The sequence below is a fragment of the Ovis aries genome, chromosome 3, assembly GCF_016772045.2.
Source record: "Ovis aries strain OAR_USU_Benz2616 breed Rambouillet chromosome 3, ARS-UI_Ramb_v3.0, whole genome shotgun sequence".
Lineage (NCBI taxonomy): Eukaryota > Metazoa > Chordata > Mammalia > Artiodactyla > Bovidae > Ovis > Ovis aries.
In genome coordinates this window covers 132,041,542-132,061,870 of record NC_056056.1, presented here as the reverse complement: position 1 = coordinate 132,061,870, position 20,329 = coordinate 132,041,542, and the positions used below count along the sequence as shown (strand labels likewise).

Here is a 20,329-nt window from a genome sequence, read left to right as displayed (position 1 = left end):
GGGAAGAAAAGAGACAGGGTTATAATAAGAAGGAGGTAAGGGATTAAGGAAGGCGTCAAATACCTTTATTATCTTTGTAGTTGCAAACCTAACACCAGAAATGTAAAAAATATCAAGAGGAAGTTGACTACAGTCTCACGTCCCCAAATATTTTGGTGCATGTCCTCTAGATGCTTGTGTATGTATATGAACATGTAGAGGGGTGTGCTTAGCTTTAGCCTTATATAAGCAATTGATAAAAAGCAATGGATCCACATTCTATATTATATTGTGAAGCTTTTTTTTTAAAAAAAACTTACTGTATTTTGTATATCTTTGCATATCAGTCTATAGACACTTTTTCTTTTTAAGAGTCAGATAGTATTTCCTTATGTGGTTGTAACATAATTTATTAATCCAATCCACTATTGATGGACATTTGAACTGTACCCCTCCCCTACTTTTAAAAAAGCCTTTTCAAATACTGTTGTAATGAATATCTTTAGACATGTATCTTTGTGAACATTTCTATAGGGTAAATTCTTAGAAGTGGATTTGCTGGGTTAAAGGATGTGCATATTTCAAATTGTAATACCTCTTGCCAAATTATCCTCCAAATAGATATATTATCAACAGTCTATGAGAATACTTATTCCTCATACTTTCAACAACTGAGTATTGTCATTAAAAACTCATTGCAAGATTTGAGAGAGTAAATCTAAGATTAATAATTAGAAGTTACAGGAGGTAAATTGATACTGATATGCAGAAAAACTTTCTAATGATTCCTGCTCCTAGGGAATGGAAGGGATGTTTGAAGGGTATTTAGCTTCCCATCATTAAGAACAACAGTAACATGTAAGACTTATTGTTTAGGGAATTCTTTGACATAAATGATCTACCTTGATCTTCATGTTACTTATACTCAGTTCATGGGGTCACAAAGAGTCGGACACGACTGAGTGACTGACCTGACTGAATTGAAGTGACATGAGTCTCTTATTAGTAGGCTGGGGTTAAAAGTAGTGTTTAGAAAGATCCTGATGGTGAGCACTGTCCATGCTTCCTGCAGACTGTAGTTTGGAATCTCCAAGGACTGGGAAGGTGGGATGAGGACTCTAACCGGAGGTGTGGTCAACCCTTCTGTGCTTGTGTCAATTCTCAGGTATGGCAAGCGAGTGGCTGACATAAAGGAAAGCAAGGAACATGCAATTGCAAACAGGTAAAGGCAAAGAATGAGCTCTTCAGAGGGGATGGAATAGGTATCTCTCCTGACCTTTGCTGTCACCCAAGCCACCCCTATTTCTACACAGATTCATTGTCTCAACCCGAGAACTTGCTGTTGCCCCACAGGGTCTTGTGTTTCCTTTCTGAGTCTAACTGTGGCCTTGAACTTTCCTCCTGGCTGACACCCCTTCCTAAAGGTAGATCTCTTCTGCTCTGCGTTTGGAGGATTTTTGAGGGCAGGAGAGGCAATATTCTCTAGCTTCTGCTTTCTTTCCTCAGTGGCCAGTTTCACTCTCAACGGCGCCAGTTTCTACGAATAGCTGTGAAGGAGCTGGAGACTGTGTTAACCGATGAACCAGGACTACTGGGTCCCAAGGCAAGAGAAAGAGAGGACGGGAAGCATGATTTGGCATTCCTGAGTTTTTGCATTTCTAAGTTTTTTGTTCTGTTTGTGTGTGTGGTTCCCTTGAATCTTCTTAGAGTACCCTAAAACTTGTTGTATCTCTCTTTTGGGCACTATCATATAGTAATCATATGTTATAGTTATTTGCGTACTTGTCTTATCCTCTATTTGAGTGTGAGCTAATTAAAGACAGAGCTTGCTTTAAAAAAAAACATAAAAATTTAATTTGATAAGTTGGTATTGACCTAGTAAATATTAAAAAAATTTAATTTGATAAGATGGTATTGGCCTAGTAAATATTTCCAAAATTTAATTTGATAAGGTGGTATTGTGAACTAATGTCAATGTATATTAGGTCTGATTCTTGTAGGATGCTTTTTTTGTGCCTCTCTGTGTTTAATGTGGGACATTATTGTTGGTATGGCTACACAGTTGTATCTATAGGCACGTTTTCACGATAGTTTTCTCTGTGCTTTGAAATCCATTTCTAAAGTTGAAAATTCTCATAGTTTCTGTCCCCTCCATAGGCCCTTTATGCGTTCATGGCCCTGTCCTTCATTCGTGATGAAGTCACTTGGCTGGTTCGCCACACAGAAAATGTCACCAAGACGAAGACGCCTGAGGACTACGTTGACTCGTTAGTTCTTGGCCTAGTTAAGAATCCTGACTTTAGATGGGCTGGGAAAAGGGACGGGGAAGGGTGCATCGGACGGCCGCGGGAGGCCTCGGCTTCTGCCCTGTCGCCGCTGTCTTCGTCCCAGCTCATGCTTCCAGTCTCACACTGCTCTCTGTTCTCATCCTCCACTTTGCAGGAGCATCGCAGAACTGCTTTTCCTGTTGGAGGAGGTTAGGGCTCTGGTCCGAAGACACATCAAGGTGATTCAGCAGTACCACCTTCAGTACCTGGCCAGATTTGATGCCCTCGTGCTCAGTGACATCATTCAAGTATGTTTGATTGATGATACTTTGGGAATTTGGGGGTGATCCCTGGTCATTTTTCTCTGGGGGTTACCTTGACTGAATCTCATGCTGTGTAGATTGTGTGTCAAAAGCCCAATTTCCTCCTTTACATTTGCTAAAATTTTAAAAAAGCACCAAGAATCTTAGTAATTGTCCTCCCAAGTGATGCTAACAGGAGAGAAAATAAAGGGCAGTTGGATGTTAGTGTTGAACTTAGGGAGTTCCTGCCATGTTTTGCTTGGCTCTTTTTTGTTTGTGACACTTGGCAGTTCCTTCTACCTTCATGCACTGGCCAAGCCCTGTGGTCCTCGTTTCTCTCCTGGTGAAACTTATGCCCCCTCGACTCCACCTTCTCTTTTAGAACCTGTCTGTGTGTCCTGAGGAGGAGTCCATCATAATGTCCTCATTCGTCAGTACTCTCTCCTCTCTGAATCTCAAACAAGGTAACTGGAGGGAAATGGGGGAGAAAGAGTGAGGGCGAACATTTTTTTCTCTAGAAATATGGGTCTCTTGAGCTAGGGAGTAGCCAAGATGACTTTGAAGAGGACCTACCATTTCATGCAATTGGATAGAGGTGCTGTTTTATTATTTCCTTTTAAACGTCTGTTTTTCTTGCAGTTGATAATGGAGAGAAATTTGAATTTTCTGGATTGAGACTAGACTGGTTCCGTCTACAGGTAGGTTTGTTTCTGCTAATGGTCCTCCATTCTTAGGGTTTTTCCTTCTCACAATCCCCCCTCTCTTTTTTAGAATTGTATTTATTTTATTTTTTGGCTGTGCTGGATCTTCATTGCTGAATGGGTTTCTCTCTAGTTGTGGTGCGTGGGCTTCTCATTGCAGTGGCTTCTCTTGTTGCAGAGCATGGGTTCTTGGGCACGTGGGCTTCAGTAGTTGTGGTTCCCAGGCTCTAGAGCACAGGCTCAGTAACTGTGATGCATGGGCTTAGCTGTTCCACGTGCAGCATGTGGGATCTTCCCAGACCACAGATCAAACCTGTGTCTCCTGTATTGGCAGACGGATTCGTTACCACTGAGTCACTGAACCACCAGGAAACTCCCCTTCCTCCTCTTTTTAACTCCAAAGTTCCGCTGTATGGAATAAAAACTGCTGACTGGACAGGACAAATCCCAGTCAAACTGTAGTCCCAAGACTGGGGAGTCTTTTTCATTTATCTTGTTTTTCTCCCCTCTTTCCCCACCTCCAACCATAGGCATATACCAGTGTGGCTAAGGCTCCCCTGCACTTGCATGAGAACCCAGACTTAGCCAAGGTGATGAACCTCATTGTCTTTCACTCCCGAATGCTGGACTCAGTAGAGAGTATGCTGGAGGAAACTTCTGATTTATCTACTTTCTGGTATGTCCTGAGCTCTTTATCAATTTACCTAATCTCTTGCCTGGCCTCTGTGGAGCACTCTAATTCCCCCAGACACTGGGAAGACTTGTTTTCTTTGAGACCTCCTTAGAGGTAGATGCTATAACTCCACAGCTTCTTCATTCCAGTTCTTATCAAATGGTAGGAATTTGAAGCTGATTCCCTTTTGTGCTGGCTTTCTTTAGGGAAGCCAGTTGGACTTCACACAGACTTGCTTTCTCTGGGATAATTCATCAATTGTTTGTTCGTCACTGTTATCTTTGGAAACTTCTTTAGCATCTTTGTTTTTGGACCTTGTGATTTAAAAGAGACATGGAAAAGGTGGAAGTTGAGTGGAGATGACTGAAAATAATTGGGAGGGCTGGGAACAGGGCCCTTAGAGAGTGCACCTAAGTTTGTCTTACTTAGGTATCATTTGGCCTTTCTCAGTAACCACTGTTGTGCATAACTCTACCCTTTGAGGAATCAAACATACAATACAGCATGTTGGCTCTGCTGTCTGCACTCTGCATGGTTAGGGAGGTATAATACCCACATGTGAAAAGGACATAATAATGGCAAATATGCATGCCGTTGAGAGGATACAGGATTGAGGAAAGATCAGTCTCATGGAATTACTGAGAAAGTTTTCTGGAGCCTGAGTGTCAAATTTTGGGAGGGATGTGAATTAGTAGTATTGAGAGACTTCTAAATCAGGGCCCAAATCATGCAGAGCTTCTGGGGAAGGAATAGCAATTTTGTACAAGAAAAGGGAAGGAGACATTACTAGCCTGCCCTGGGATCCAGTTAAAAAAAAGACTGAAAGGGTTGAGTTTCTTGGTTTTCTCTCTACTTTAAGAGTAGGGAATTTAAAGAGGGAGGGATGAATATCAATAAATATTTGTTTAGGGAGGGGAGTTTGGGGGTGAATGGATGCATATATATGTATGGCTGAGTCTCTTTGCTGTCCACCTGAAACTATCACACCATTGTTAACTGGCTATACACCAATACAAAGTAAAAAGTTTTTTTTTTTTTTTTTCCAAAGTAAAAAGTTAAAAAAAAAAAACTTTTGTCGAAAGAATCGATAATCTCTCCACCTCAGAGGAAGCAGCTCCTGAACCCTGGTCCTGAGTCTCCTTGTCTGTTCCATAGCTTTCATCTCCGTACCTTCGAGAAGATGTTTGCTGTGACCCTGGAGGAACCCACCATGTTCCGTTATGCCATTGCTTTCCCCCTCATCTGTGCTCACTTTGTCCACTGCACGCATGAGATGTGCCCAGAGGAGGTGAGTATCCTGAGCTCCAAACCCTGTCATCATCTCTCTAACCACGTCTCACTATCATTCCCTCAAAACACAATTTTAGGGGTTGATTTTGGCCCCAGGTTGGGTACCTATGGATACCTGGGTATCTTCTGGCCCTGTAGATATCTGGTGCCAGTCCCTGAATGTCTCAGCTTTATTGCAGTGTGTCCTCTTTCTGGGTCTCATCTTCTTCTGTAGAAGTGGGTGGCTCAGGCTGGGGTCAGAGCAGTATTACGTGGAAGGCAAGGCTGTCTTGGTGATGACGCTTTCTTCCTCGGGTCCCCTTTCCCGCAGTACCCTCACCTGAAGAACCATGGCCTTCATCACTGCAACTCCTTCCTGGAAGAGCTGGCCAAGCAGACGAGCAACTGCGTCCTGGAGATCTGTGCAGAGCAGCGAAACCTGAGCGAACAGGTGGGTTCAGCCCTCTCTCTGATTCAGTCTCCCCTCTGCTGCTCCGCCGTGCCTTCCTCGCTATCTACCTGTCTTCTTCTCAAATACCAAGCTCTCTAAGCCTTTCAGGTAAGGCTAGGGCTTTTGTGTGCACGAGCTTATGGCAGGCTTCTTTTCTTAGTGTCATCCCTTTAGTCTTCACTCCCTTGGGACTTGATAGAAGTGTCTAAAAATACCCTCATGTGAACAGTTGCACTTCAACAAAATCTGGTCTTTCATCTGAAGTTTCAAGAGATGAGTTAACTTTCTAATCTGCTTCTCCTCCTCTTTCTGCCCTGTGTACACATACTTAGAACAACGGCCCCCAGATCACCTGTCTTGTCTCACTGTTCTGTCCATCTGCACCCTAATCTGTAGCTATCTGAACATTTTCAGGCACCTCCTCTGTGTTTATCCCCAGGGCTGCTTTTATGTCTGTGTCTGTTGTTTTCCCCTCCCCTCCCTTGACTGACTCATAGCACCTGGTCATGATTAGCTCAACCGAAATTTATAGAACGTTTGAAAATGAGGGACTCGTTCTGCTGTTGCCCTGGAGTCCTTCAGGTTTCCTAGACTACCCAGGCTTCCTGGGTTTGAGTCAGGCTTTGTAGCAACTTTGGTAGGAGGGGAGTCAGGTTGTGTGTGTGTGTGTGTGTGTGTGTGTGTGTGTGTGTGTGTGTGTGTGTACATATGCCCAGTTATATTATTACTTAACTTTCCCATTTTCTCATATGTAAAATGTGGATAAAGATAGTTTCTTAATAGAAATAAGATAAAGATGAAATGAAATAGAGTATGTTAAGTATTTGGTATGTGATTCTCAATAGATGTTAGCTGCTCTATTATTTGGTATTTATTGGGCACTAAGGCCTGTGCTGGGGTTTGGGGATGGAAAGGTACACAGTTCTGGCCCTTGGGGAATGTTCCAGTTTAATGGAAAAAGAAGTACAAATACATGTTTGAAAGACATTTAAATAATTAATGCAAAGAAGATATGTAAACAAGTACAATTATGGGTATATTCATCACTCAACTTGAATACCTACTTTACATGCAAAAGCACACAGTTTAAGATATTTGCTCAGTGCTGGGTCAGGGTTGACTAAAACACAATGTGAGTATTATTTTCACACACAACAAAACTTTTGCAAATGAATACTGGCTCCTCCAAAGTTGTCATTTTGAATAAATAATGATGTTGCATTACTAACGGAGTTACATTTTTTGGAATTATTTTCAGAATCTATCCACAGACCCTTTTGCATAATTTAAAGATTGACACATCTTTGCCCATCAAGGTAGACCTGATTTTTTTGGAAATAGTAGGAACTTGCACTTAAAAAAAACCCAATTGTGACTATAAAGTAAGAAAACCAGCTTACTCATGGCTATTATCCTATTGTAAGAGTAATTCCAAATGAGGGGTTTCCAGTCTTGCTCTGCACATACTCAGTGTCATTGGACTAAGTGGAGAGAATTCCAGAGTGATTACCTTGAAGGAGATGAATATATAATTCTATCATATTTTCTGTATGGCTAATGGGGGTATCTGGTTAAAGAGAAGAGATGCAGGATTGATGTTTAAGTAACAAGAAATGTGGTATCTTATTTTTTTAAAAAAGAAGAAGTGGGGGCTTCCCTGGTGGCTCAGTGGCAAAGAATCTGCCTGCCAATGCAGGAGACACGGGTTCAATCCTGGGTCTGGCAAGATCCCACATGCCTCGGAGCAGCTAAACTCATGCGCCACGGCTATTGAGCCTATGCTCTAGAGCCCGGGAGCCACAATTACTGAGCCCATGTCCTACAGCTACTGAAGCCTGAGTGCTCCAGAGCCTGTGCTCTGCAACAGTTAGAATCCCGAGCACCTCAACTAGAGAGCAGCCCTCACTCCCCGCAACTAGAGAAAAGCAACAAAGACCCAGCACAGCCAGAAATAAATACAATTGCAGAAAAAAAGAAGCGGAAAGAGTGCTGGCAACGTTGTGACCTCTGAGGGTATCTTGTTAAAGAGAAGAGATGCAGGATTGCAACCCCCCTCTTTGGAGGGTTGTGGTAGTTGGGGTGTCTGTCCATGTTCCATATCCACGAGATAGGCTAGGAAGGAATATAGCAGGTGAGATGGTAATTCCACACTAGCAAAAAACAGACCATCTTCCTAGGTTGGAAGACCCTTGAAAGCACAATTGAGTGGAGCTCTTAGATTCTTTCTACTAGAAATTTTCCACTAGGAAAGACTTTCTCGTGGGAAGTGGATGGGGGAATTGATGATCTGGTCCCTGAAGGAACCATCTTGAAACTCTGAAGCTAACCATGGGTAGATATTTAATGAAAACTAACAGAGGTGAGCATACGCTAGGTAGGCCCCCACTAGAGAAAGAGAAGCATGGAAGGAAAGAGAGAGAAAGGCTGAGCGAGCAAAGAGCAGGCAACAGTGGAAGGACCCGCTTGTAACTGTCGGATGGACTCCCAGCAGTTTGAGGAAGGGATCTCATTTCTCCATTCATGTGTGTTTGTTTCTAAAGCTTCTCCCGAAGCACTGTGCCACTACCATCAGCAAGGCCAAGAACAAGAAAACCATGAAGCAGAGGCAGACTCCCAGAAAAGGAGAGCCTGAGAGGGACAAGCCAGGAGCGGAGAGCCACCGGAAAAACCGCAGCGTTGTCACCAAGTGAGGCCCTGGGCCCTGCAGGGCCAGCCAGCACCATCTCAAGGAAGGGAGGCAGGGACGAGAGAAAGGATGCCAGCAAAGGGGAGCGGGAGTGGCGGTGGGGAATGGCAGATAGGGAGAAGCAAGTCAATGCGAATTTTCTCCTTTGCGTTTGAAGTCAGCGTTAATGTGTACTGTCCTAGGATGAGTTTTTTGAGAAGATGAAAGGAATCCAGGAGTGATGGGCCTGACAGATCCTTCCCAGCTACTAGCAGGCAGGGCCAGACCTGTAATGAGGCTCATTTTGCTCTCTTAATTTTACCCAGCATGGACAAGCTACACCTAAACTTGACGGAGTTGGCGCTGACAATGAATCATGTACAGAGCTTCTCTGTGTTTGAACACACCATCTTCCCTTCTGAGTATCTCAGCAGCCACCTGGAGGCCAGATTCAACAGGTATCGCTCTTTCCTTGTCTTCTCCTTGCTTAGTAGGGTAGTTCTCAAAGTTGGGTTCCATTAGCTCCATCTTGGTGGTCATTCTGAAGCAGCTAATCTGGCATAGGTCCTAGGCATCTCTATTTAAAACAAATAAATGAAGAGAGGCCCAAACCTTTATAGGCTGTTTTGATAAACAACCAGAAATGATTTAGTAGAGTGAATGGGGCCTCTGCAGTCAGCAGGTCTGTGTTGATGCTCTTCACCTAGACACCAGAGCAGGTTATCTCTCTTATTTGAGCCTCAATTTCCTACCCTATAAAGTAAGGATAATGATATTTACCTTGTTATGAGAATTACCTGTAATTGAGAATCGGTAGAGCATTAAAGATCATCTTGAGAGACATTTATAGGCCTCAATGAAATAAGTTCCCTTCCCCTCACTTTGCCTTTCATTCTGTTGCTCCCGAAATTTGCAGGAACATTCCTTGTATTGAAATTGGCCACTATAGTCAGCAAATTAGGGAATGAGGGGAAGACGTTTTTATGAATAATCTGCTAGTCTTCTGTATTTCTTTTTACAGTATGTATACTAGTATATTCCCATATTCATTCAGCAAGCATTTATTGGCCATCTACTGTGTGTTAGCAGTGTTCTCTAAGCTGTTGATACAGCAGTATACAAAAGGAATAAAGATTCCTGGCCACATGGAGTTTCCTTCTAATGGGAGAGACAAACAAAATAAGAACAAAGGGTATATAGTATTAGATTAGAAAATGATAAGCACTAGAAAGGCAGGAGAAGGAGCTAGGAAGGGTATCGCGGTGGCGGCGGTGGCAGAATTTTACAGGGAAGGCCTGCTCGAGAAAGTGACATTTGAATGAGCTCCCTGAAGGAACTGAGAAAGCTAAGTGGAGGACTGTCTGCGCAAAGAACATTCTAGGCAGAGGAAACAGCAAGTGTGAAGGATCTGAGGTGGGAGCGTGCCTGGTGTGCTCAGCGAGCATGGAGGAGGCCAGTGTGATCAGGGGGAACCTGGTAGGACGCGAGGTCAGAGAGGCTGGAGGAGGGGCAGACAGACGGTTCAGCTGCCTCTATGCCACCCTCAGGACTTTGGCTTTGATTCCGAGTGAGACAGGGAGGCTTGGCAGGGTTTGAGCAGAGCAGGAACGCGATCTCACTCAGTATCTCAGCAGGTTCATCCTGCACTAGCGGGGCAAGGACAGAAGCAGGGAGAATAGTTAGGAGTCTGTACCTTGATTGCAGGAGATGCAGGCTTGTTTTTCCAATTAGGTTTTTGCCTTGGTGACAGTAAAAATTAGTTTGTTTTCATACCTTACACTTTAGCTATATGGAAGGAAGTGTCTCAGGCACATACAAAATGTCAAGATGACAATTTGATAATCATCCATGTGCGAACCTTCAGAAACTGGCAGTGGTTTCTAGGCCCTGGGGCAGCATGGGTGTGATATTTTAGTTTTTCCTGAACATCTCTAATGCTTTCTTCATTGACATCCTTGCTCCTAAAGCCCCGAAGGTGGCCTAAAGATTTGGCCTCAATGAGAACTCTAAAATAGATTAGGTAGATTAGGCTTGCATCCAGTCTGTCCTTTCTGTAGTATTTTCCTTCAAGTGGTTTTCCTTTTCATCCACAAAGCAGGTGCTCCTGTTCCCCCCCTCCCCACCATAAACACTTTCCCCAAAATGCAAAACAAACAAAACTCCCAAACGCCTGTGGCTTTAGGGAGGACCTGATGGACTCATTCATATTGATGTGCTGCTGACTGACAAAAGCTGGTGGTGTTCCTTTTTCTCCTTCTGTTGACATTTTTTATTATTGTTGTTTTCATAGTTATTTATTTATTTAATTTTGGGTCTCCACTGCTACTCGTGGGCTTTCTCTAGTTGGAGCAGGTGGGGCTACTCTTTGTTCCGGTGTGAAGGCTTATTGCAGTGGCTTCTCTAGCTGCGGGCATGGGCTCCAGGCACGTGGTCTTCAGCAGTTTCAGCTGAAGAGTGAGAGCTCATTATTGTGGCACACGGACTCTGTCGCTCTGCGGCATGTGGGATCTTCCCAGACCAGGGATTGAACTGGTGTTCCTTGCATTGCAAGGCGGGTTCTTAAACACGGGATCACCAGGGAAGCCCCCTGTTTACAGTTTAACAAGGAAGAAAGTCTGAAGGAAGAGGACTGACTCCCACTGTGAATTCTCAGGTTCCCGGGGAAGGTATTTTGGAAGGGTCTGGGAGTCCAAGGGGGAGGGGGTGTTGCTGATGTGCCCCTGAAATAATACAGTGCTGACAGGTCTTCCTCCTCTAAGGGTGGCTATAGCTGCGTGCTTGCCAGGTGCACTCTCTCCACCTGGCATCCCACGGCTGCTCAGCATTGCACTGCACATCTAAGGATTTCTGGTTGTGGTTTTCCGTTTCTGACAGTGACTGGAACTAATTCTTTCCAAAGAGAAAAGACAAATGCTGGCCCTGAGAATACAGGAGGTTGTGAGACAGCTCATACAGTTAGATGGCGTTTGGGAGCCTACATCTTTTACCACCTGATCTAAATTTCCCTAGAGGAGGCGGAAGAACATGGTGACTGAGAATCAAATGTTATCGGAGTCAAGTCCTGGCTCTGTCACTGGAACTTCTCTGTGCCTCAGTTTCTTCACCATGAAGTGGAGATAAGTGTACCTACCTTTTTGGGTTGCTATGAGGCTTACATGAGATAATGTGTGTAGTGAAATCGTAGTGCGGCACCTAGAACACAGTATAAGTATGATAACTGTTACTATGTTGGACATGATGACTGTGATTATGGTTTTTGTCACGCAGAGCCATTGTGTGGCTGGCTGGCTACAATGCTACAACCCAGGAGATCGCCAGGCCTTCTGAGCTGTTGGCAGGAGTCAAAGCGTACATCAGTTTCATACAGTCACTGGCCCAGTTTCTGGGTGCAGATGTGTCCAGAGTCATCCGCAATGCCCTCCTGCAGCAGACACAGCCACTGGACTCATGTGGGGAGCAGACTATCACCACTCTCTACACAAACTGGTCAGTGTTGCTTATCCTCTCTCTCTGCCTTACTCTTTTTGTTAGCACTTTTTCCTTTACAGGGTAGGACCTCAAGACCAGGCATTTCAGCTCCTAGGGTCATAGACCCCCAGAGGCTTGTTTCTGCCCGAGGACTAGAGCTATGAGCTGGGGCAAACTCAGATGTCCTCTCTCCACCATGAGGGTTCTTTCCAAGCTTCCATGTGACACCCATTGACCTGCCCTTTTCCTCTTCATCTGCAGTTCCTGACCTTTCTTTTCTGGATTCTGTTTTCATTTCAAATGATCTTTCTTCCTCTTTCTGAAGTTCTCTTATTTTTCTTTTCACCCAACTTCTCTGTCTGAAGACCATTCTATCTCATACCTTCTCTCCAGAGCACTGTCTCCTCATCTTCCAACATGACCATATTATGTTTAGTAGAGTGTTTTTCATAGGGAAAGGGGCCTCCTCCCCCAAACTGGAGGGGGCAGGAATCAGCAATACTTCCTTTGAGGTTTTAAGGATGGAAAGGAGCTGTATTCCTACCTCCCTAAGCCACTGGGTGGCGCTCTTAATCCAATATCAGCTTAGTATGAATCAGGCTGCAAAGAACCCCCCTGAGAAGGGGGGTAAGCCTGAGACAGGGTTTGCAATACACATATCAAGCTGGGCCTGGCAGGTAAGGGAAATGGGTCTTGTGGGCTGGGTGGGAACTTTGAGTAGTAAGGGCATGCCCTTCTAAAGGGGCAGCCACCACTTAGTACCATCTGATTGCTGCCTCACTAAATTATTATTTTTAATATAAAATCTCCACTTAAAAAATTTGACAGTGAATTCAAATTAAAAGGAAAAAAACTGCACGTTGAGTGCTGGTTTTGACCTACCCGTGTTAGCTTGTGATTTCTGTAAGACCTAGGCCTACAGCTAGTGCCTGGGTGAGTGACAGGGGTTACCAAGCCCTCTGGTGTCACTGGCTGGAAGCCTTCTTAGCTTGCCCAGAGGTCAGGAGGGGATATTTGGAGACTGGATGACAAGTGTTCACTGGGCTTCTCTCTGCCCAGGAGGTTTGACTTGAGACTCATTTCCAGGCTCCTAGGCTCTTAGTCGAAAACTCTCACTGAGGAGATTGAGGGTAAGTATATTTTGGAGGAGCCCGATTAGTAGGAATTTTTGTCTTGTCAGCTTAGGCTTGTCTTACCTGACAGAGAAAGGCCAAGAGTGTGGGGTGTGCTATAGCTGGAAAAGGTGGTGGGGCATGTCCACCGTTACCTTTGAGAGCACAGCCAATGTCCAGCAGATTAGAGGCAAAGCAGAGTCACATTACTGCCAGTTGTTTCTGAGCCAGCAGCCTGGAATGTTTATCAGAGTGCCATGGTGTCTCCTCCTCCAGCCCCAGTCTCTCCCCACCACCCCAGCCTTTCGTGGAATTCCTCTTCCTGAGCCCAGTGGTGGTGGTAGGAGGAAGGGAGTGAACACTCATCTTCTGTGCTCTCTTGGCCAATCCTGTAGGTACCTAGAAAGTCTGCTTAGACAGGCAAGCAGCGGGACCATCATCCACTCACCAGTCATGCAGGCCTTCATCAGCCTCCCCAGAGAGGGGGAGCAGAACTTCAGCGCAGAGGAGTTCTCTGACGTCTCTGGTGAGCTCAGAGTCTGGTGTCCTGTCAAGGAGCCGAGCTTTCCCCTCGGTACAATATCCCAATGGACGGACCCCATCTGTGTTCTCCTGCTTTCCCAGAGCCTCATTCTATACTCTTCTAGATCTCTGCTAGACTCTACCTTAGGGACGATAGGAGAGATTTCAAGTGAGACCCAGAATTGGGAAGTGGCCTGGGGGTTGATGGTGGAGAGAGAAGATGAAGGGAGTTAAGAGCTGGGCAGGGGCACTTAAGTCATTGAAAGGATTTATTCTCCAAAGGGTAGTAAATGGGTATTTTCCATTTCCACAAAAAGTAGAGAGTAGGACATACGATGAAGGGTAAAGGATAAATGTAAGGACATTCTGATGTTTGGAATTATTAAACAGTGATCTCATGTTGTGGCACCTTCTTCCTGAGGGATACATTTTAGATAACTGATATTTAATAATGATAATAACATAACCAATGATGTTTAGTGTGGGCTAGGTTCTGAATGTTCACGTTTATTAACTCCTTCACTCCTCACAACAGCCTTGAGGTTGTTATTATCCCCATTTTACAGATGAGGACACTGAGACACAAGAGGTGATGGAGCTTAAGTTTTCACTTTCATAAATGGTAGAACTGGAATTTCAGCTCAAGGCAGTCAAATTCCAGAACCCAGGTGCTTAATCACTTTGTCGTGCTGCTTCCCAGTGTTTAGAAGTGCTTTAGTGTCTTAAGGCAGGCAGATGAGGAGTGTCATGAATGAATTGGGAAGTTATTCTCTTTTTAAAGACGGCTTGAAGCCATGCAGATCCTTTTTAATAGATTTGTTTTACTGACTGATTCATGAACTATCCAACTGCTTCCTCCTTCCTCTCATGGACCCCGCATGGGATCTGAGACAGGTAGGAGATGTTTCAGTGATGCTGCCCTCTCCATTCTTCCCCTTCCTTGGAGGGGGTGTTATGGAGGGCAGAGCACGAAGCTCTATTCTCCAGCTCTGCCTTCTTCTTGCCCTCACACTGACTCCATCAGTGAGCTGACCCTACTCTCTACCTGCTGGAGGCTTCAGATGTCCCCTTCTCATCAACTCCTCCCACAAGCTGTAGGCAGCATCTAAAATCAGCTTTAGGTCTTGCTGACAACTGACGAGCAGCAGGAGGTAATGTTGATTTCCCCTCCTGCCACCCCCACCCCAATTTCCTAGGGTTACCATGGTGATGGGGCAATGCTGCTGCAAAAATAGCTAGATGGAGAGAGAAGGAGGCCCTAGGGTTACTAGCCTAGAGAGGACTAGAGTAAGGTGGATCCAAACTGGTGGATCCGCGGGTCTTTTCTCCAGAAAGGGTAGTTCAGCCCCTCTGCCTCTCTGTCAGCATTTTAGCATTATCTAAGGTGACCAGTTAGGAACTCCTTTCCTAGTTCTCAGCTCAGTTGTTCCTATTGTAAATAGGTGGCCCTAAAAATGTCTGATATTTTATTCCACGTGAGACTCCATGTCAGCTGCTGTGGCCAGCTCCACTGCTTTTGTCAGTGGTGGAGGTGGAGATCAACTGGTCCCGCCTTGAAACCCTTGAGCATGGGGGCCTCAACTTCCCTTTCCCTCTGAACCCTTATTAACTAGGTTAAACTCACCTTTCCTCTCCTCATCTCTTGTTACTTCTGGTCTTGATGGTTTTCTCTGCTGGGATGGTCCATAGCCAGAGATCAAAGCTGGAGCTCTTTCCTGTCTGAATTTGTCCCTCAGGTTTCCAACATGGGATTTCCCCAGCCAGGCTTTATTTAATCCACAAAGGGCCAGAAGCAGGCTGGTTAGGGAGGGATAAGGTAATGGAGCAGACTGGAGGAAAGAAGGGTTTAGAGGAAAAAACAATTGGGATAATGGGGATGTGTGTTGATTGCTCTCCTAGCAACTCTGTGAGGTATTCAGGGTGGATTTTAATTTCTTCATTCTACAGAGAAGGGAGCTGAGGCTCAGAGTTGGTCTTCCATCTCATAAAGCTAGTGCAGCTAGTACAGCAAGAGGAAAGTCCAGATACCAGGTAAAGGGACTTGGCAAAGTCCAGATTCCTGTAAGAATGAAAAGTAAATAGCTATTATTTGTGGTACATCTTGGTGTGAGTGCCAGTGGGTAGAAGGTTAACTGTCCCATAGGCAGGCCAGGCCTGTCACCAGAATGCCAGATTTCAGGCCACATTTGCTCCCTACTTCCCTTCCTTGCCATTTCCTTTCCTTGCAGAAAAACATTAGAAATGTTCAGACTATCCTATAGCTATTGTGCAAATGCCCCAGTGCCCTCTGGGTCCTACCTGGGGTCTCTGCAACTCTATTCCAGAGATGCGGGCCTTAGCTGAACTCTTGGGCCCATACGGCATGAAGTTCCTGAGTGAAAACCTGATGTGGCATGTGACTTCGCAAATTGTGGAGCTGAAGGTACTGTGGATGCAAGGCCCCGGGAAGAAGGTCCAGCCTCGGGGGAAGCAGGGTAGGCGTAGGAGACTGGAGAGAGATGTACCATGGGTCTTGTCTTTTCTTGCTAATGTCTCTGTTCTGACTGCAGAAGCTGGTGGTAGAAAACATGGATGTACTTGTTCAGATCAGATCCAACTTTAACAAGGTGGACTTGATGGCTTCTTTGGTGCCCCAGCTGACAGGTGAGCACATCCCCCCAAAGGGAGAAGGAGCTGCGGGAAAAGCACTGTGGACCACAAGGGGTTGTTGGAGCTATGAGGCCTCGGCTGGGTCTGAAGAAGCAAAACCATCGCCATTTTCCCACATTCTCTTCTCTCGTGCTCTTCTTTCTCCTTAGGGGCTGATAACGTGCTGAAGCGCATGACCATCATTGGCGTTATCCTCAGTTTTAGGGCCATGGCCCAAGAGGGACTTCGGGAGGTGAGTGGGGGCGGGGGCTGCCACAGGATAAGCAGAATAAAGCGCTGGGTGGGGCTTGTGTGAGAAGTTGTGGAAAGGGTTGGCAAGCATTGTGAAGAAAGGAGCTTAATCCGGTAGAAGTCCTGGAAGATCTCTGAGGACAGATGAGCTGGAGAAATCTGGACGTGTGACGAGGGAAGTAACACAGAAAGTTGGCTAAGTTCTCATCTAAGCTGAGGCCCTGTTTTGTTTTTTTTTGTTTCCACCTATGTTTGAAGGTGCTGGCCTCTGTCCTCGGACTCATTTGTCTTCTTTCCTCCAGGTTTTCTCCGCCCACTGCCCGTTTCTCATGGGTCCCATCGAATGCCTGAAGGAGTTTGTCACTCCAGACACAGATATCAAGGTATTGGGGAATGCAAAGTGGAATCCAACCAGGAGATTTCTGTTGTTGACAAAGGATAGAGCTAGGATCTTGGAAGGGAGGAGAGGGCTCTGAAGAATACCACAGGAACAAAAGCCAGGTTTTCAACAGAAAAATATCTGGGGAGGTTTTGTGGAGGGAGGAATTTTGGTCAGAGAAGAGAGTTCAGAGTAGGGGAGCCCTGGGGAGATCCTGTGGAGGCTGGGGAACGTTACTGGAGGGAGAGCAGTAAGGGCAAGGATCATAGTATCTATAGGTTTTTTCCTTAGATGTGCAAATTAGATTCTGAACGATGTGCAGACAAGTCCCCTCTTTTAGTCTGGAGCCTGGGAACTTTCTGTAAAAGTTGGTTCTTCCATTCCCACCCACCCTCAGGCCTCATTTCCGGTAGGCATGGGGAAAGGGGGAGGGGCCTCTGTCAGCGCCCAACCTAAACATCCGTTTCCGCTCGCCCTCCTCGCGCCAGCTTGCCTTTTGAATCACCTGGAGCAAACAAGAATGTTTCACAGGAAATACAGCTGCCCAGGGCACAGGGCAGGGCACTTCTCTTATAACTGACTCCATTAATGGAAGGAGGTCTATGAGAGGAGGAAATTGGTTAACAGGAAGATGCTATTCAGTCTCTCAGTCATGTCTGACTCTTTCCGACCCCATGGGAAGTAGTTAGATGCTAAGAGAAAAAACAACTTCCCTTACCTTGAGGTCAGAAGAATCTTGAAAATTTCCCTTCTCTCTGCCTGAAATCAGATGAGGGCCAAGTGGTCATGGGCCATGAGGGGTGATTTTTCACTGGATGGCTGCTCCTTCAGGCCCTGGCTTGGATTTCGCTGTGGGCCCCGGGTTTCTGGCAGCTGTTGATGTTGGGGCGGAATGCTCCTGTCTGTCAGGAGTGTCTAGCTGGTATATTCCTGGCAGCTTTGAGCTTTAGGCTCTGCCTACCTGTGAGGATAAGCAGGTGTGTGGAGATGGGGCTGGCCTGTCCATCAGAAATTCTGTTACTACCTCTGAGGGGCAAGAAGATGAGAACAGAAGAAGGTTAAAAGGTGAAGAAGTTTCCTTCAACCATCAGCTTCTTCCTCTAGAAAACCACAGATTATGGACCAAATTCCCCGATCTCCTAGGTCACAGTTGCCTCTAGCAGGGTTATTTAGTTAGTAGGGAATTTAAACAGGGCGGAGCAGAATGCTGAGGTTTACCTTCTGGGTCTAGCATAGTAGGCAGTGTGTGTTTACTGTTATATCCGTGGGGTTCTTTGCATAAGATACTCTACTTAGTTATCTGCTATTGAAACAGTTATCCTTGTCCTCTCAGAACATTTTGAAGTCTTTTTTTCTTAACCTCTAAAGTCCAAGTACTTTAGTGGGTGTGGGTGTTTGGAGCTACATCTTGGGAACCTGATTCTAAGTACAATGAAGGATTCAGGAGTCAATCAATAAACATTAACTGAATGCCTTCTATGTGCTTAGCATTGTGTTCAAACCTAGAGAGGATGAAAGGAATGCAGAGCTCCTGGCTTTGAGGGAAAGGAAGCAGAGCGAAAGGGACAAGGTTTATTAGTCTCTCAGTGATGCTGGGAGTCATTAGGGTAATAAAGTGAAAGTTACTCAGTTGTGTCTGACTCTTTGTGACCCCATGGACTATACAGTTCATGGAATTCTCCAGGCCAGAATATTGGAGTGGGTAGCCTTTTCCTTCTCCAGGGGATCTTCCCAACCCAGAGATCAAACCCAAGTCTTCCGCATTGCAGTCGAATTCTTTACCAGCCGAACCACCAGGGAAGCCCAATTAGGGGTAGATGCGTTATATGCAAAAAGTGAAAGTGGAAGTCAGTCAAGTCAGACTCTTTGCAACCTAATGGACTGTAGCCTGCCAGGCTCCTCTGTCCATGGAATTCTCTAGGCAAGAATACTAGAGTGGGTACCCTATCCCTTCTCCAAGGGATCTTCCTGACCCAGGAATTGAACCCAGGTCTCCTGCATTGCAGGCAGATTCTTTACCAGCTGAGCTACTAGGGAAGTCCTTTTACTTATGTGATCTAATTTAATCATCACAGCGACTCTGTAAGGTGAATATTTTTATTCCAGTTTTACAGATGAGAAAATGGAGGCTCCAAGAGGTTAAGTCACTTTTAGCCAAGGTCACGCAATTAGTAAGTGGTGGTGCTAGGATTTGAACCCAGATCCTCTCACTCCAGGACTTTCTCTCCCCTCTCTATGAGGGGAGGTTAAAAACATATTGTAATCTCGTTGGTGAGACACACCATACGTCTTGCCTCCAAGCTGAGAAGATAACTGATGATACCAGGTGCTGCCTCTGATCAGTGCCGAGTAAGTGGTGCCAAGTTAAGGAGGGAAAGATGAGCATGAGCTGCAGTCAATAGGGAGGGCTCTATAGAGAATGTTAGATTCAAGGTAGGCCTCAAGGGTGGGTGTCAGTTGGATATAGCAGAGGAGAAGTAAATAGGAAAAACTTGCCTTTTTCCCTTCCTATGTAGGGAAAAACCCTGTTCTCCCCTACTGTGTGATTCTCTGCTGAGCGTCTCCTTTACTCTCACACAGAACATGTCACTTCTGACACTTCTGGTCACCAAGTGTTTGGAGGATGTCCCCACACCAGTTCCCTGCGACACCAGCTGGATGTCCTGCAGCTTAATTCAGTTCTGACACTATCAACCTGGAGTTGGTGTCAGATCACGCATGTTTAGGGCTCACTTCTACAAGTCTACACCTACCCCACCCCGCCCCTCTTCAGAAGCCAGCTGCAAACCTGTGCTTCTGACCAACTGGCTATAGGTCAGAGGTTCCAATATCTACCTCCTTGCTGCTGCTGCTGCTGCAGCTAAGTTGCTTCAGTCGTGTCCCACTCTGTGACCCCATAGACGGCAGCCCACTAGGCTCCCCTGTCCCTGGGATTCCCCAGGCAAGAACACTGGAGTGGGTTGCCATTTCCTTCTCCAACACATGAAAGTGAAAAGTGGAAGTGAAGTCGCTCAGTCGTATCCAACCCTCAGCGACTCCATGGACTGCAGCCTTCCAGGCTCCTCTGTCCATGGGATTTTGCAGGCAAGAGTACTGGAGTGGAGTGCCGTTGCCTTCTCCATCCACCTCCTTAGTTTCCATTAATTTGCTAGAGCTGTTCACAGAAACACATTGAAGGATGTGATAAAGGATATAGCAGAACAGCTATCTGGACTTCCCAGGGGCTCAGAGGTAAAGAATCTGCCTGCAATACAGGAGACCCGGGTTTGATCCCTGGGTTGGGAAGATCCCCTGGAGAAGGGAATGACCACCCACTCCAGTATTCTTGCCTGGAGAATTCCAAGGACTGAGGAGATATGGTGGGTTACGGTGCATAGTGTCCCAAAGAGTCAGACACGACTGAGCGCCTAACACTCACTTCTACTTTCAGACCAGCCATATGGAAAGATACACAGGGCGAGACCTGTGACGGTCCTGATGACATAAGCTTCTGGCTTTCTGCCTTTGGGCTGAACACCCTCCTGGTCCGTGGATGTGTTCCCTACCTGGAGGCTCTCTAAACCCTATGCTGTTGGGATTTTATGGAGGCTTCCTCACATAGGCATGATTAACTCCATTTCCAGGCCCTCTCCTCTCTCTGTAGAAGTGGGTGTGTGTGTTG

The 20,329-nt window shown here is 45.7% G+C and overlaps 1 protein-coding gene across 3 annotated transcripts in view; it reads left to right on the top strand.

The window, feature by feature from the left end:
• NCKAP1L (NCK associated protein 1 like) overlaps positions 1 to 20,329 on the top strand; it is a 44,029-nt gene that overhangs the window by 13,712 nt on the left and 9,988 nt on the right. For all 3 annotated transcript variants that reach the window (XM_042246624.1, XM_042246623.1, XM_004006271.5), the window contains 17 exons: positions 1,145 to 1,201; positions 1,486 to 1,582; positions 2,137 to 2,246; positions 2,422 to 2,554; positions 2,931 to 3,012; positions 3,188 to 3,246; positions 3,780 to 3,925; positions 5,078 to 5,210; positions 5,523 to 5,642; positions 8,183 to 8,328; positions 8,634 to 8,765; positions 11,575 to 11,793; positions 13,283 to 13,413; positions 15,734 to 15,831; positions 15,959 to 16,052; positions 16,208 to 16,290; positions 16,592 to 16,672. In XM_042246624.1, the coding sequence (XP_042102558.1) occupies positions 1,145 to 1,201; positions 1,486 to 1,582; positions 2,137 to 2,246; positions 2,422 to 2,554; positions 2,931 to 3,012; positions 3,188 to 3,246; positions 3,780 to 3,925; positions 5,078 to 5,210; positions 5,523 to 5,642; positions 8,183 to 8,328; positions 8,634 to 8,765; positions 11,575 to 11,793; positions 13,283 to 13,413; positions 15,734 to 15,831; positions 15,959 to 16,052; positions 16,208 to 16,290; positions 16,592 to 16,672 (1,921 nt within the window). The remainder of the gene's footprint in view (positions 1 to 1,144; positions 1,202 to 1,485; positions 1,583 to 2,136; positions 2,247 to 2,421; positions 2,555 to 2,930; positions 3,013 to 3,187; positions 3,247 to 3,779; positions 3,926 to 5,077; positions 5,211 to 5,522; positions 5,643 to 8,182; positions 8,329 to 8,633; positions 8,766 to 11,574; positions 11,794 to 13,282; positions 13,414 to 15,733; positions 15,832 to 15,958; positions 16,053 to 16,207; positions 16,291 to 16,591; positions 16,673 to 20,329) is intronic.